At 52.1% G+C, this 16,019-nt stretch overlaps 1 protein-coding gene across 1 annotated transcript; it reads left to right on the top strand.

The window, feature by feature from the left end:
* Nucleotides 1-5,220: 5,220 nt before the first annotated feature.
* On the top strand, nt 5,221-7,089 carry NHLH1 (nescient helix-loop-helix 1). Its single transcript, XM_061119804.1, has one exon. It carries the CDS (start codon nt 5,221-5,223, stop codon nt 5,620-5,622), a length of 402 nt encoding a protein of 133 aa, XP_060975787.1. The 3' UTR covers nt 5,623-7,089.
* Nucleotides 7,090-16,019: the final 8,930 nt, after the last annotated feature.

Here is a 16,019-nt window from a genome sequence, read left to right as displayed (position 1 = left end):
CTGGGCCTGCCCAGGTGGGATTTGGCACCTCCCAGACCTGGGAGTGGGGAGGGATGGGGGAGCTTGGGAAAGAATTACAGGACTCCCCTTTGGGAATGCCTTACCCTGCAGAAAGTCCAGAAAAGGTTGATCAGCAATGGGGAAATGGCAAATGCTTCCAGAAGTCTGAAGGTAGGCTGTGCTCCTACTAAGGTCCAGGCCCATGACAAGCATTATCTTACTTAATCTCCCTGGCAACCTAAGTGGCAGCTACAGTTAATCCCATTTTACAGAAAAGAAAGGTTGAGGTTCAAGAGGGTTTCCCAGGTGGTGCTAGTGGTAAAGAATCCACCTGCCACTGCAAGGGATGCCAGAACTGTGGGTTCAATCCCTGGGTCAGGAAGATCCCCTGTAGAAGGAAATCACAACCCACTCCAGCATTCTCACCTGGAAAATTCCGTGGACAGAGGAGCCTGGCTGGCTACAGTCCAGAGGGTCGCTAAGAGTTGGACGTGACTGAGGTTCAAGAGGTTAAGTTACTTGTCCAAAGTCACACAGCCGACAGAGCTTTCTTCACGGTAGCACACAGTCTCTGGAGTCTTCCCAGCCATGGTTCATTTCTGGATCTTCACAAAGGCTCAATGAAGATGCTCAGCAGCTGAGTGGGGAAGAGAACTTTGGGTACTGAAGCATAGCCTGCTGCCTCTCTGTGGGGCTTCCCTTGCTCCCTGCTCCTGCCACCCTGCATCACAGATACACACACCCTCAGATACACACATGCATGCACACGCAGGCTGGAGGCAGCTGAGCTACTGATGTGAACTTAATCAATGCCCATTTGCATATTATTTTATAGCTGGTTTTCCGCATTGCTCATCTGATGCCCCAGCGTGCTTGACGCCTGCCTGGGTGCCCTGCCCTCCTCCCCCAGTGTCCTTCCCACCCTGGTTCCTCCTCTCTTGGCACTCCTGTGCTCTGCTCCATTTAGCCTTACCTCTTTCCTCCTGAGAGTCCCCAATTCCCAGTGGGTCTGACTGGGCCAGCCAGCCTAGAAAAACTCTTTGTAGGATCTGTGTCAGGCATCTGACCCCACTCCTCCTCTGGTGATGGGGTAGGTGGGAGGCTGAGGGCTGGGAGGGTGCGGTGAATCCCAGGGGTGATGAGGGCAGGGGCCTGAACAGTAGCCACAGGTAGCCTGGCAAGGGGGCTGGTGGGAACCAGCTTTACGAAGAATGAGATCTTGGTGAGTGTAAGGACTCTAGGGTCCTCATCTGTGCCTTAGTGCTGTCCACTTGCTCTTTTCTAGACTTCCCTGTTAGTGCCTTGGGGAGCCTTTTTCCCAGGGAAAAGGAGACAGGGGAAGGGGCTAGCATAGTCCAGCTGGGACTCAGGATGGGACCAGGGTTTAACCTGGCTTGCCAGGGGCCTCTGTCCCTGCTGCCTCTGGTGTGAGAGACTGAGGGGGTTCATCTGTGATCCTGCCCTGGCTCTCGCCCCAGCCCCACCCCTTCCCCAGCTCTCCATTTCTTGCTTATGAAATATGCATGGAGAACAGATGTCCCTGCTCCCCCACTCCCCGCCCCCCCCAGGGCCAGCCCCCGCCCCCCGCTCCCAGGGGGGTTCCCAGATCTCTCTGCCAATGGCTGCCTGGCCTGACTGTTTAATATTGATGAGGAAGGGGGGCTGGGCCAGCCAATGGGGAGCTGGGGGTGTGTGTGTGTATCTCCATATATATACATAGGGCTGGGCCAGCTCAGGTGTGTGTCTGTGAGTGTGTGTGTGTGCATGTGAGAGTGGGTGGCCCCAGTGACCTGGCTAAGCTCACCACTTCCACCTGGGCCCTCTATCCCCAACATGTGTACCCCTCTCGTCTGCCCCGGAGCCTGTGCAGCCCGGCCACGCTGCCCTGGAGAGGTCTAGAAAGCTGGTCAGTAACTTTGCAGACGGATGAGCTCTGAGCAGCCAGAGGAGACTGGGGCTGTCCGCGCGGCCCCCTGTCCTGCCAGTTTGGATCCCCTCACAGGGTCCTCCTAGGTAAAGCGGGAAACCATGGGCTGGGAAGGCTGGGCGTGTCCCTCCCACTCTCTGGCTCAAGTCCCCTCCCAGAGCCTCCCTCCAGTTCTGTCTCACACTGCCTCTCTCTCCATCCCTGGACCTCCCTCTTACCCACTTCTCCCCTTGGACTCTTTCTGCCTGTCATTCTCAGTTGGGCTGGGGATGGCAGAAGCGGGGCAGGAAGTCCTTCCCCGGATGCTTGGAACTGCAGATCTTCGGAGCCTGGAACTTTGACAGCAGAAGTGGCTTTTGGGGTGAGGACTGACTTGATGGGTAAACAGACGCTGCCGTGCAGACTGGAGTTGGGGAGGACAGTGGGGCAGGTGGACATGGGACTGGGGTCAGATCGGGAGCAGATGGAGTGGGTTGGGGGAAGGAAGGGTAAAGTGATCAGGGATGAAGGAATGTGGGGACCAGGGAGAGGGAGAAGTGGGCTGTGATCGATGTGGAGAACCCGGCAGCTGAACTCCTGGAGCATGGGAGTGGGGAGTTGCAGCACTAAACAAAAATTGGGAGGTGCTGACTTCAGGACCTCCTATGCTATCACCAGGCATTCTTTCTTGTTCCTTTGAATCTTGGAGTATGGAGTGTGTCCTAAATTTTAGCACTCACATCCTTGTGTTTTTTGTTATGGTTGTGTGTGTACACGCATCAGATGGTGATGATCTCACACCCCTCAACCCTCAGAGCTTACTGTTAGTGAACTATTCAGTTGAGGCTCTTTTCTGCATGGTGGGGCGGGGCAAGGCTAGGGAGTCCTGACCCCTGTGAAGGTCTGCTTCAGGCAGGAGAACTCAGGCTGGCGAGGAAGGGGAGATGGTGATGGTGAAGGAACCTCTGTGCCTCTGTTTCTGGAAGTTAAGTCCGCAGAGCCCCCATTGAGTGATCCGCTGTTTCGGCTTGACATTCCCCCAGAGCGAAGCCCTTTCCTCAGCCTTTCCTGGGCCATGTTCCAGCTGCCTATCCCTAACCTCCTCTGCTCCCAGAGACAAGCAAACCTTAGCCAAGCCCCAGACAGAGGTCCCCAAAAGCTATCCCCATCCTCCTCTGCAGACCATCCCTGAACTGCCCTTGAGCTGGGGGAGGGTGTGGAATGGAGAGCTGATTACATTCCCTTTCCCCAGTCTTCCTTGCACAGTTGCCGAAAGGGCCAGGGAACGGCAAGGTTGAGAGTGTTGATGACAGAGCTAGAGGAAGGGGCTGTCTTGGGCGCGGCAACCGTTGCCAAAAGAGCTACGTCCCCCTGATTGTAGTGGTCAGGGTGGTAGGATCTGACGTCTGCTACAGTCCTGTCGTGTGGGGCTTGGGGGCTGGGAAGGGCTGAGCTGGGTAGCGGTGCTGAGCTCCATATGCCCCAGTCCACTCTACAAAGGGCAGTCTGCCTGTTTATCACCCGCACCCCTCCACACACACACATACAGAAGCAGCCAGGGTGGAGAGGGGCCCTGGGAGGGAGGGGATGGCAGGGCCAAGGCTTGCAATGTTCCCCTCACAACTGGGAGAGGTTTAGAGCCACAGCCCATCTCTCTTGGAGCCGTGGCTCCAGTCTTGCTCAGTCCTCCGTCCTTTTAATTATTAAACTTTTTTTTTTATTGTGATAAAAACACATAACATAAAATTAGAAATTTTAAGTGTATGGTTCAGTAATGTTAAGTATATTCACATTGTTGTGAAACAGAGCTCCAGAACTTTTTCATCTTGTAAACCTGAAACTCTGTAACTTTTTAGCAATACCTCCCCTACTCCTGGCCTCAGACTCTGAAGCATCATTCTACTTTCTGCTTCTACTTTCTCTTAACTACTTAGATACATAATAGAAGTGGAATCATATAATATTTGTATTTTTGCAACTGATTTATTTCACTTAGCATAATGTCCTCAAGGTTCTTCCATATTGTAGCATTGGTGATAGGATTTTCTTCCCTTTTAAGGCTGAATAATATTCCATTGTGAGTATATGCCACATTGTTTAATCCGTGCATCTTTTGATGTACATTTGGGTTGTTTCCATATTTTGGTTATTGTGAATAATGCTACAGTGAACATGGGGGTGCAGATATCTCTTCAAGATCCTGATTTCGATTCTCTTGGACATATACACAGAAGTGGGATTGCGAGATCATGTGGTACTTCTATTTTTAATTTTTAAAGGAAACTGCACACTCTTTCCACAGCAGTTGCACCATTTTACAATCCCACCAATAGGGCAGAGTGTTCCATTTTCTCCCTATCCTGTTATGTGTGTGTGTGTTTGACAATAATCATCCTAACAAGTGTGAGGTTACATCTGATTGTGATTTTGATTTGCATTTCTCTGATGATTAGTGATGTTGATCATCTTTTCTTATGTTTGCTGGCCATTTGTATATCACCTTTGGAGAAATGTCTTCAAGTCCTTTGCCCATGTCTTGGTCAAGTTTTTTTTTTTTTTTTTTTCATTGAACTGTGGGAATTCTTTGTAATACTCTGGATATTAATCCTTTATCATCCATATTATTTGCAAATATTCTCTCCTGTCGCCTTTTCAGTCTGCTGATTGTGTCCTTTGATGCACAGGCGACCTTTAAGTTTGATGTAGTCCCATTTGTCTATTTCTGCTTTTGTTACTTGTTCTTTTGGTGTCATATGTGAGAAATCATTGCCAAGTCCAACGTCATGAAGTTTTCCCCTGCCTTTGCTTCTAGGAGCTACAGCGTTAGGTCCTACAGGTAGGTCTTTAACCCTCTTGTTCAGCTTTATCCTGCCCCGTATTCTTCTCATGGGTTCTCCTCCTTTCCTGTTGCTGACTTTCTGGGTCTCCTCCCTTCTTTCCAGCTTTCCTCTTAAGTCTTCACACGGTGGCCACCTGCTCCTCTCTCTTGCTCCCCACCTCCCCATGTTTCTGCTGTCCTTTCCGCAAGCTTCCAGTACCTCCCCGCTCCCAGCCCACCTTAAACCTTCCTCCCGGCTCCCCACCTCTGAGCTGTCCCCTCCTTCCTGCCTCTGACCGTATTCATTTCCCCTTCTTTCTTCCAGACTCCCGACCAGAGCCCTGACCATGGACCCCTGACGCGGCTCCGACTTCCTGAGTTCAGCGGAGACCTCCCCACCCCCGGCCCTTCCTGCCCCTCCCGCCGCCAGCTTTCAGGCTCCCAGAGGGAGGGGTGGGGAGGGGGTCCTGGGCTCACGGGGCGGGGGGCATCCATCATGATGCTCAACTCAGACACCATGGAGCTGGACCTGCCCCTCACCCACTCGGAGGCCGAGTCCGGCTTCAGCGACTGTGGGGGCGGGACGGGCCCCGACGGGGCGGGGCCCGGGGGGCCGCGAGGGGGACCGGCCCGGGGCCTGGAGCCCGCAGAGCCGGGCCGGAAAGACCTGCAACACTTGAGCCGCGAGGAGCGCCGGCGCCGGCGGCGCGCCACGGCCAAGTACCGCACGGCGCACGCCACGCGGGAACGGATCCGTGTGGAAGCCTTCAACCTGGCCTTCGCCGAGCTGCGCAAGCTGCTGCCCACGCTGCCCCCCGACAAGAAGCTTTCCAAGATCGAGATCCTGCGCCTGGCCATCTGCTACATCTCCTACCTGAACCACGTGCTGGACGTGTGAACGCGGCCTGCCTCCCGGCTGGGTCCACCCGTCCGCCCCGCGCCTCGCCGGGGTCCCTGCTCACCTGCTCCCTGCTTAGGACGGCCTCTCCTTCCTGAGCCCCCGCACCTCGGCATGGCATGTCCCCACGGGCCCCGGGCCCGGGCAGAGTGCCCACATGAAGGCGACTTTCCCTGACTCACCCAGGCCCCCGGAGGGCTCCTCTCTGGGTACCTTCCACGGGTCTTGGTCGGGGCCCAGCTGGTTAGAAATGTCCGCTGGGCTGGCGGGTATAGTCTTGGCGTCTCCCCCTTGGCTCGCTCATGGGCTGCTGCCTCTCCTACTCCTAGTCCCAAATTTTCAGAGACTTCCCCGACCCCTCCCCAGACCCCAACTCTGCCTCCCACCCTCGTTCTACCCCGCCCCAGCTTCTCCTGCCCATAGCAGGGAGGGGGCATGGGAACAGGAAGGGGGAAGGCTGGGATTGGAGTGGGGTGGGCTTTTCTTAAGCATCTCAGTCTGGCCCTGGGAGGCAGGGGCCCGGGGAGTTAACTCCTCTGAGGGGCATCTCAGTAGCTGGGAACTGTGGGAAAACTCCCTGTTTTCTATCTCTTTCCTGAGGCTTAGCTTATACAGACCTCGGTTCTTACTTGGTGGTGAGTGCCTTGCCCTCTCTGAGCTATTTGGCCCTCTCCCTTCCCCTTCCACCCAACCATCCCAGTTTGCTTCTTCCTTGTGTTCAGCTAGAGAAAGGGAAACCTAGATCTTGGGGTAGGGGAGCGTATCCCCAGACTCAGCCCAGAGTATCTGCAAAAGGCCCAGCAGGGGGTGGGCTGGATCTGCTTCCTCCTTCCCCGCCCACCACAGAGATGTGAGAAACCCCACTCTGTCCGATGCAGGGGTTATGCCCTGTTATTGCCCTCCGGGAAAGCTCAGCTCTTCTGCCCCGTGACTTGTTCATTGTATTTTTTTCTCTTTCCTTAAGCTGCCTTTAGCAGGGGAGAGACCCCTACCCCACCCCTCCTTGTGGTCCTCTTGTCCCCACCATCCCCCCCACGTTGCTGAGCCCACCTGCTCACTAGCTGGGGTCAATGACAGAATGAAGGGCCGGAGAACCCGTGTAGAAGAGATGCAGTCCCACACTTTCCATGTTCCACCTTCCTCACACCAAACTCCTCGCTCTACAAGGATGTTATTTATTTACGTATTTATTTATTTATTCATCTATTTATTTACTTATTTATTTATAAATATTACTATTTATTGCCGAGTCGTGCACTTTGGGGTAGAGTGAGGAGGCTCCTGGCAGCCCTCGCCTGGCCTCTCTTACTTCCTCCCTGGTTATTCCCTTCCCTTTCTTGTTCCTTCTGCAACTCCAGGTGTGTGGGGGATCCCTTTCCCTCACCACACCCATATCCCCTCCTAGGATCCATCTGTCCTGACACCCTAATCCTCTGGGATGATACCCCCTTTACCCTCCCAGTGCTCCTGGACCCTCCGTCAGCTCCCTTCATCCCCAGGCAATCCCACCCCAGTCCTGCCTGCTTCTTTTCTTTTCCCAGCCCTCCCCAGGATCCTCACTTCTTCCTAAGAACCCCTCCCCAAAAGCGGGCCCTCAGGGGCCTGTGTCCCGTGTGTGAGTCCCTCCTGTTGCAGTTCTGATTTCATATACAAGGAAAAATTAAAGTGACCTCATTCTAGCACCAGGTACGGCTGTGGATCATTCGACTGGGTTGGGACGCTGGATTGCAGGTTATGGTAGGGCAGGCATTGAGGGTCCCAAGCTTTGAAGACTTCTTATGGGGTCACGAGAGCTCATTATGGTGGGAAAATTAAAAAAGAGAGAAGAGGGATGCCAGTGTGTGCAGGGGTACTCCACCTAAAGTGGAGTACCTCCATCTTGATACCCATCCAGGGACACTTTCTGACTCTTCTGATGTGCTTCTGCTCCTGTTCTCTGTGGATCAGAGAAGGAGCCGAGTGTCCCAGTAGAACCCGTGTTAAACGTGTGTCTGTGGGTCCCTGCTGCTGGGCTGTGCAACAATTCACGCCATGGCTATGAATCATTATTGCCTCTGAGCTGGGTCAAAATTCCTTGCAGCCACAGTTCTTGGCCCATTTTGTGTTCCTCAGCTTTTGGATACAGGAAAGAACACAGTGGAGCACCTGGGACTAAGAGGGAAATAGGGGCCGGGATACAAAGGAGAGCTGAAGGAATCTCAGAGGAGTCCGGGGAGCAGCTCTAAAGTTACCCTAGAGACGAGGGAACTGGAATCCAGAGAAGACCAGAGCCCACAGTCACACAGCTGGTTAGGGGAAGAGAGGAAGTTCAAACCCAGATTCTTTCGTGTCCTATACTGCCAATACCTCTCTGCTTCTCTGAAATGACCCAGCCTGCCAGGTGGTGCTCTAGGGATTCCTATTTTAACAGGAACTTTGATAAACTAGAGAGTATTCAGAGTTGTGTGGTCAAGAAGGCAGCACACACTTCACTTCTGTGAAGCCTGGAAATAGCTTCACAGAAGGAACAGGTGAAAAACTGAGGATATGTGTCTTTACAAGTGTAGAGAAAGTGAGTGTCGCTCAGCTGTGTCCAACTTTTGTGACTCCATGGACTGTAGCCCGCCAGGCTCCTCTGTCCATGGAGTTTTCCAGGCAAGAATACTGGAGTGGGTAGCCATTTCCTTCTCCAAGGGATCTTCCCAACCCAGGGATTGAACCCATTGAACAATCCAGGTCTCATGCATTGCCGGCAGATTCTTTACCGTTTGAGCTACCAGGGAAGCCCTTTACAAGTGTGCATTTAGGGACAATAGGATACCCATCTTCAAATATTGAAAGAAAAACAAAAACAGACATTCTATGAGGCCCCAGGAGGCAGAATGAAGACCAACAGATGGAAGTGACAGGAAACAGACTTTTAACTCCAAAAAACTTTGCAACATCTGGAGCTGTCCAGCAGTGGGAGTGCCTGCCTCAAGGAGGAGGAGTCCAAAAAGGCAGAATTACCAGTGAGTCATTCCTGCAGAGAGGAACCACTGGCTAGGTAAACTTGAAGATCCTTTTCAACCATAAGGTCCCAACACTGGGTGGAAAATGCTGGGGTGTCCTTCCGCACCTGATGGGGGCTGTTTTCATCTCTGATGGGCAAAGAATGACATCAGAAGCAGGAGCGGTTTGAGTTAGACTCAGGGAGGAACTCCCATAGAGGAAGAGGCTGACATTTTCCCTTCCCATCTGATTTGTATGAAATGTGCTCTGCCTAGAGCCTGGCAAGAGGGAGGGCTGAACAGAGACCAGGGAGAATCTGAGGACTACAAGGGGCCAGGGCTGGAAGGGAACACAGAATTTGCTGACTTCAACACCCTTGTTTAAAAAGCAGGTAAAATGCAAAGGTGATGGAACTCCTCCAGGAGGGTGCATTTAGAACCGGTGTCTTCCATTCCTGGCCCCGAGGGCTTTGTGCTTTCCCCGGCACAGCAGCCTCCGTCCCCTGAGCGCCCTGCCTCTCTCTCAACACTTTGTCCCGCTGGAAAGCAGAAGGGGTTACTGGGCCCCTCCCCTCAAGGATCCCCGAGGGCCTGGGGGTGGTAAGAGGGGGCAGCTGCAGCTGTTCTACTGCTAGCTCCGAATTTCTTCAGATAATCAATTGGCCTCGCTGCCGCTCTGCTCCCCGGGACTGGAGATGAAGGAGGTGGGAGTGGGAGGGGGAAGGGAGCAGGGGTCCAGGCCCTGCGAGAGGAGACTGTCAGGGAGGTAGAAGTCTCTGGGTGAGGGGATGGAGAGCACTCCGGGGCTAACATTCAGGGAGGAGGGCGGAACGGAAGGTTTTAGAGGAAGCATCTGGGGGTCCTCATTTCACAGCCTCCAACGTGCAGCACGTGGGGCCAGTGGGTGTGGAGGGGTGGTTTGGAGGCACCTGGCAAATGGGTCTTACTTTCCCCTTCCTCCTGCAGCCCCTTCCCATCCAGCCCCGCCCCGTTCAGCTTTCCAAGGGCTCTTCCATCCCCGGTTTCCTACAGCCTTGACCCGCCCGTGCTGTCTATCATAATTACTCCCCTCTGCGCCTGTGTCAGTAAACTCCACCCCTGGTGACAGACAGCAGGGCCTCAGGGGTTTGAGAGAATGAAGGGGACCTCTTAGCCACTCCTGCCCTCCTCTCCTCACACACACACACACACACACACACACACACGCACGCACACGTGCGCACACACGCACATGCACACACACGCACACACGCACGCACGCGCGCACACGCACACACGCACGCACACGTACACACACATGCACACACGCGCGCGCACACACGTGCACACACATCCACACATGCACACGCACGCGCGCACACGCACGCGCGCACACGCACACACACGCACACATGCACATGCACACACGCGCGCACAGACACACGCACACACGCGTGCGCATGCACACGCACACACACGCACGCACACGCACATACACACACAGAGATGCACACACACACGCGCACACGGTGTAGGCGGCCAGGCATATGGCCCCTTTGTGCCCACACAATGGAGACCTACCTGTGCCCTTTGATCTGGCCCTTTCTCTCCCTCTGGCACTCACCTTCCTTCCTTCCCAGTGCGGCGCTTGCCTTCTTTGCCTTCTCTTTCTGACTCTTACTTTCTTATGTCTTTTCCCTAAGCTCTTGAAATCTGAGTGAGGACTGGAGGCAGGAGAAAGAAGCTGACAGGAAGGTCACAATCCCTGAATCCTAGTTTACCAGAGAGAAGAAGGAAGGGAGCAGAGGGAGAGCTGGGGAGAAGGGAGGCAGTGTGTTGGCCACAGCAGAACCAGCAACGTTGTGCCGGAGAGGAAAGAAAGCCCTGTGTCCTAGCTCCATGTTCAGCTTTTATAATTTGTGCCGTAATGAGCAAAGCACATGCCTCCCTGCGCCTCAACTTCCTCATCTGCAACATGGGAAGGTGAGACCTGCCTCTCAGGGATGTTGAATCATCACTGATTCAATGGACATGAGCTTGGGCAAACTCCGGGAGATGGTGAGGGACAGGGAAGCCTGGCATGCTGCAGTCCCTGGGGTCGAAAAGAGTCGGACACGACTTGGCCCCTGAACAACACAGGGATGTTAGTTAGGAAGATTAAATGCGATCATCCTGGCAGTGCTGAGCGTGGTAAGTGCTCACTTAGGGCACCTCAGGGGCAGTAAGTCAGAGGGCCAACCTGTACTGTTGCACAGTTTGTGCAGGCACCGAGTGTCGGGCCAGAGAAGAGAAGGGGCCGCCAGACCAGCTGTGCCCTCCGTGCCAGTGACGATGCATGCATCCTCCGAGAGGCGGCCTTGGAATCAAGCTCCCTGTGTGGGCCCCTGGGCATCAGTCAGGAGTCCAACCAAACACTCGGGAGTCCTGACCACCTTGGAAACCAGGATCGAGTAGAAAGGGAAGGAGACTTGGGGGGGGCACTAGAGAGGGGGATCCCTTAGCTGAGGCTTCCCTGGAAAGTTGAGTAGAGCCAAAGTCTGACATCTGCTAACCTGAAGATGGAGACATTGCAGCTGGGGAGAAGATGGAGTGGATGCTGAGGAAGCTGAAAACGAGGGAGCCCCGCGTCAGGGAATGTGATCAGAACTGTGTTGGTTGGACCTCTTGCTCCTCCTCTCCCCCTGTTCCTTCACTTAAACAGGTTCCTTTAAGCCAGTTGTGACTATTTCTTGTGGAGCACTGCCCCCTGCTGGCCACATTTCTCCCTCTGGCTGGGAGCTGCTGCGCTGTGCTTACTCGCTCAGTCTTTGCGACCCCATGGACGGTACTGCATCCCGCCAGGCTCCTCCGTACATGGGATTCTCCAGGCAAGAATACTGGAGTGGGCTGCCATGCCTTCCTCCAGGGGATCTTCCCAACCCAGGGATCACACCCAGGTCTCCCACATTGCAGGTGGATTCTTTACTGAGCCACCAGGGAAGTCCTTATAAGTACACATAGACATGCTGTTCTGTGCTTAAGCGTTTATACGTGGGAGCTGCTAAGAAACGGGAAAAGAGAAGACCATGCTAGACTGGGGACAAAGGATGAAGGAGATGTGGTGGGACCTGCAATCCAAACTACTGTTCTTGGCAGAGGTTTCTGGAAGGTGAATAAGGGTTGATTGCTGTCTAGGGATAAATAAAGATAGAAATTCATAGGTGTTTCATTTACATATAACAGTGAGCTATAATTTTTGAATTGTTTTTTTTCTGTGTCCATTTTTATTCATTTTGTGTGTGTATGTGTGTTTTCTGTCGCTGGGGACGCTTGACTGCTTCTTCGGTAGCTGTATGTGTGCATGTCGGTGTGCTTGTTTTTCTGTCATTTTTCATATCAGAATCTAAGTGACAATGGTCAGGTATGGTGCAGAGGCCTGAAGCTGTTTAACTTCCTCTCCTTCCCTCTAGGTTTTACTTCTGCCTCTCAGCTCCATCAGCCTCATGGTTGTTTACAAGTGACAGTCTTCCTGCCCTGCTTCGATTATTCCAAGCAGGAGAGCCTTGTTTTGCTTTAATCTGGGACTCTTGGGTTTCACCTGGTTCCCAAGTGGAGAGGAGTGAGAGGGAGCTGAGATGAGTAGCTCTCTGCCATCCTTACTGGCGATTAAACTCCAGCCTTCTTTTGTAACCTTGTATCTGTCTCCTTCACAAGTCAATCCCATTTAATTCAGTACATTGTCCATTTATTAACTAGCCAGTGTGTGCTAGACACTGTTGTAGTTTCTGAAATACAGGCCTACACTCTCCTCACCATCTGCTGGGGAGACAGACATGAAAACATGCATTTCCTGAGGATGAAAAGCCTATGCAAGGAACAGAAGTCAGGATTTATTCAGAGGGAGTGTTGATGAGGAAGGAAGCAGGTAAAATCTGAGCTGGGTTTCAAAGACTGAAGGGGTTTGCCAGATCTATGAAGGTGCTTGCAGAGAATTCTGCAGTGTGTTGCCAGGACCCCCCTTTGCAAATCTCCTCCTTCACTGGACAAAGCGTTCGCCTCCCCAGACTCAGCAGTGTTGACTCACAGCTGTCTCTCCAGAATTGCCTGCGGAGGAGGAAAGCTGTCTTGCTTCAGGCTGCACTCCCTCCCTAGGCGATGTGCAGGCAAGGACTGCTTGGTGTGTGGGTTTACGCAGCCCCATTCTGGGGACAGCCATGAAGGGCTAGCCCAGCTTGAGATTCCCCTTGGGATTGCCAGATGCTTCTTCTGCAGTCGAAGTGTATTTCAACTTCTCTTGCGGCTTAATCCAGCCTCTCTCACACCTAACAGGTATTCCCAAGTTCCCTCTGGGAAGCACCCTCCTGCATATACCTCAGTGTGTAAGAATCTCTTTCCCAGGGAACCCTCCCTGAGATAGCGGTATTCCAGGCAGAAGACACTGTAGGTATGAAGGCGTGGAGGCCTGAAGAGGCCTGTGAGCAACAGCACATTATGAGCACTCTGGTATTGTTGGGACTTAAAAACGCAGCGGGCTGGTGCGACGGGAGAGTGATGAATGGCGATGGTGTTTGCTATGCTGGGGAGCGTGTCCTTTGCCACATAGAGATGGGGAAACGGTAAATGCTGTCTGTGAGTGCGTGTTCAGTTGCTTGAGTTGTGTCTGACTTTTTGTGACTCTGTGGGCTGTAGCCCACCAGGCTCCTCTACTCATGGGGTTCTCCAGGCAAAAATACTGGAGTGGGTTGCCATGCCTTCCTCCAGGGGATCTTCCTGACCCTGGGATTGAACACATGTATCCTGTATTGCAGGCAGATTCTTTACCCACTGAGCCACCGGGGAAGCCCAGTAAATGTTGTCTAGTAGGGTGGATAAACGCTGTCAGATTTGCAGTTTAGAAATATCACTTTAAAGGCAGTTCTGAAGACAGAGAAGCAGGAGTAGGATCTGTGCTGTGAACAGTTTTAGAGGGTCAGCCGAGAGAAAAAGAGAGTCTACTTAGGCAGCGGCAGAGGGAATGGAGAGGAGAGGACAGATTTAGGAAGGCTGTTTAAATGTAGATTCAATGGGACTTGGTGATTTATGAAATGTGTTAGGTTAGAAGACAGCTCCCAGGTTTCTGGCTTGGGAGTCGGAATGAACGGTGGTACTACCTTCCCAAATAGATGAAATGGAGGAAGAAACTGTTGCAGGTTGTGGTGGGGATGGCGGCAGTAGTGATGACGTACTAAGGACACGATGAACAAGAGCTGTTGAGGATGGACTGCCTGGTGGTTCAGGGGCTAAGCCTCCACGCTCCCAATTCAGGGGGCTCAGGGTCTATTCCTGGTCAGGGAGCTAGATCCCACATGCTGCAGCTAAATGTTTACATGATACAACTAAGAGGTTCCTCAGTGCTGCAACTAAGACCTGGTGAAGCCAAAGAAATAAGTAGTTTAAAAAAAAAAAAAAAGAGCCATTGAGGAGCTGTCCAGAAAGAAGCTAGTTCTCTGGGTTTGTGACTAAAGAGCTGGACCTCTTTACTAGGATGCCTCCCAGAAATCTCCACCTTCCTAACCCTTATTGGTTATGGCCCCCTTATTCTCTCCACCCCTCAACCCAACTTTTCCTTTGGTATTCTTAAATGAATAATGAGCCATCCACATGCAATTGCCCTGACTGTCACACTTTTCTTTCCCTCTGCTCCCACCTCCAATCCATCATCAACATCTATCCATTCTGCTTTCTAAAGGAGACTTGGAACTGTTTTTGTATTTCCACCAGTACCAGCCCTGCTTTTGTTTGCCTGGACTATGGCAGTTGCTAAGCTGTCTCCTTGCCTCTTGGCTTCTGCTCCTTAAATCCACCCGCCAGACTGCCACCAGTGATCCACCCCCAATCAGGACAGTTCTAGACTCAAATCCTTTCACTTCAGTTCAGTCGCTCAGTCATGTCCAACTCTTTGCGACCCCATGAACCGCAGCATGCCAGGCCTCCCTGTCCATCACCAACTCCCTGAGTTTACTCAAACTCATGTCCATCGAATCGGTGATACCATCCAGCCATCTCATCCTCTGTCGTCCCCTTCTCCTCCTGCCCTCAATCTTTCCCAGCATCAGGGTCTTTTCCAATGAGTTAGCTCTTCACATCAGGTGGCCAAAGTATTGGAGCTTCAGCTTCAGCATCAGTCCTTCCAATGAACACCCAGGACTGATCTGCTTTGGGATGGACTGGTTGGATCTCCTTGGAGTCCAAGGGACTCTGAAGAGTCTTCTCCAACACCACAGTTCAAAAGCATCAATTCTTTGGTGCTCAGCTTTCTTCACAGTCCAAATCTCACATCCATACATGACCACTGGAAAAACCATAGCCTTGACCAGATGGACCTTTGTTGGCAAAGTAATGTCTCTGCTTTTTAATATGCTGTCTAGGTTGGTCATAACTTTCCTTCCAAGGAGTAAGCGTCTTTTAATTTCATGGCGGCAATCACCATCTGCAGTGATTTTGGAGCCCAGAAAAATAAAGTCAGCCACGGTTTCCACTGTTTCCCCATCTATTTGCCATGAAGCGATGGGACCGGATGCCATGATTTTAGTTTTCTGAATGTTAAGCTTTAACATTTCACTGTCCTCTTTCACTTTCATCAAGAGGCTCTTTAGTTCTTCTTCACTTTCTGCCATAAGGGTGGTGTCATCTGCATATCTGAGGTTGTTGATATTTCTCCCGGCAATCTTGATTCCAGCTTGTGCTTCTTCCAGCCCAGCGTTTCTCATGATGTACTCTGCATAGAAGTTAAATAAGCAGGGTGACAATATACAGCCTTGACGTACTCCTTTTCCTAGTTGGAACCAGTCTGTTGTTCCATGTCTAGTTCTAACTGTTGCTTCCTGACCTGCATACAGATTTCTCAAGAGGCAGGTCAGATGGTCTGGTATTCCCATCTCTTTCAGAATTTTCCACAGTTTATTGTGATCCACACAGTCAAAGGCTTTGGCATAGTCAATAAAGCAGAAATAGATGTTTTTCTGGAACTCTCTTGCTTTTTTGATGATCCAGCAGATGTTGGCAATTTGATCTCTGGTTCCTCTGCCTTTTCTAAATCCTTTAGTGGCTCCCTATTATTTCTAGCTGACCCATTGGAAAAGACCCCGATGCTGGGGAAGATGGAAGGCAAAAGAATAGGGCGGCAGAGGATAAGATGATGAGATAGTATCACCAACTCAATGGACATGAATCTGAGCAAACTCTGGGATAGTGAAGGACAGGGAAGCCTGGTGTATTGCAGTCCACAAACAAAGAGTTGGATGTGACTGAACAACAACAGCATTGTTTCTGGAGTAAAATCCAAATTCTTCAACATGGCATGAAAGTCCCTTCACGGGGCAGCTTCTGCAAACCTTTCCACCCCAGCTCTTAATACTGCTCCATCCTTCACACTTTGTGCTCTGATGTTCTAAGCAAGTCTCTGACACACTCCACATTGTTCCCAGCTTC

Source organism: Dama dama, chromosome 20 (assembly GCF_033118175.1).
Source record: "Dama dama isolate Ldn47 chromosome 20, ASM3311817v1, whole genome shotgun sequence".
NCBI classification, from domain to species: domain Eukaryota; kingdom Metazoa; phylum Chordata; class Mammalia; order Artiodactyla; family Cervidae; genus Dama; species Dama dama.
This window is presented reverse-complemented; position numbering and strand designations above follow the sequence as displayed.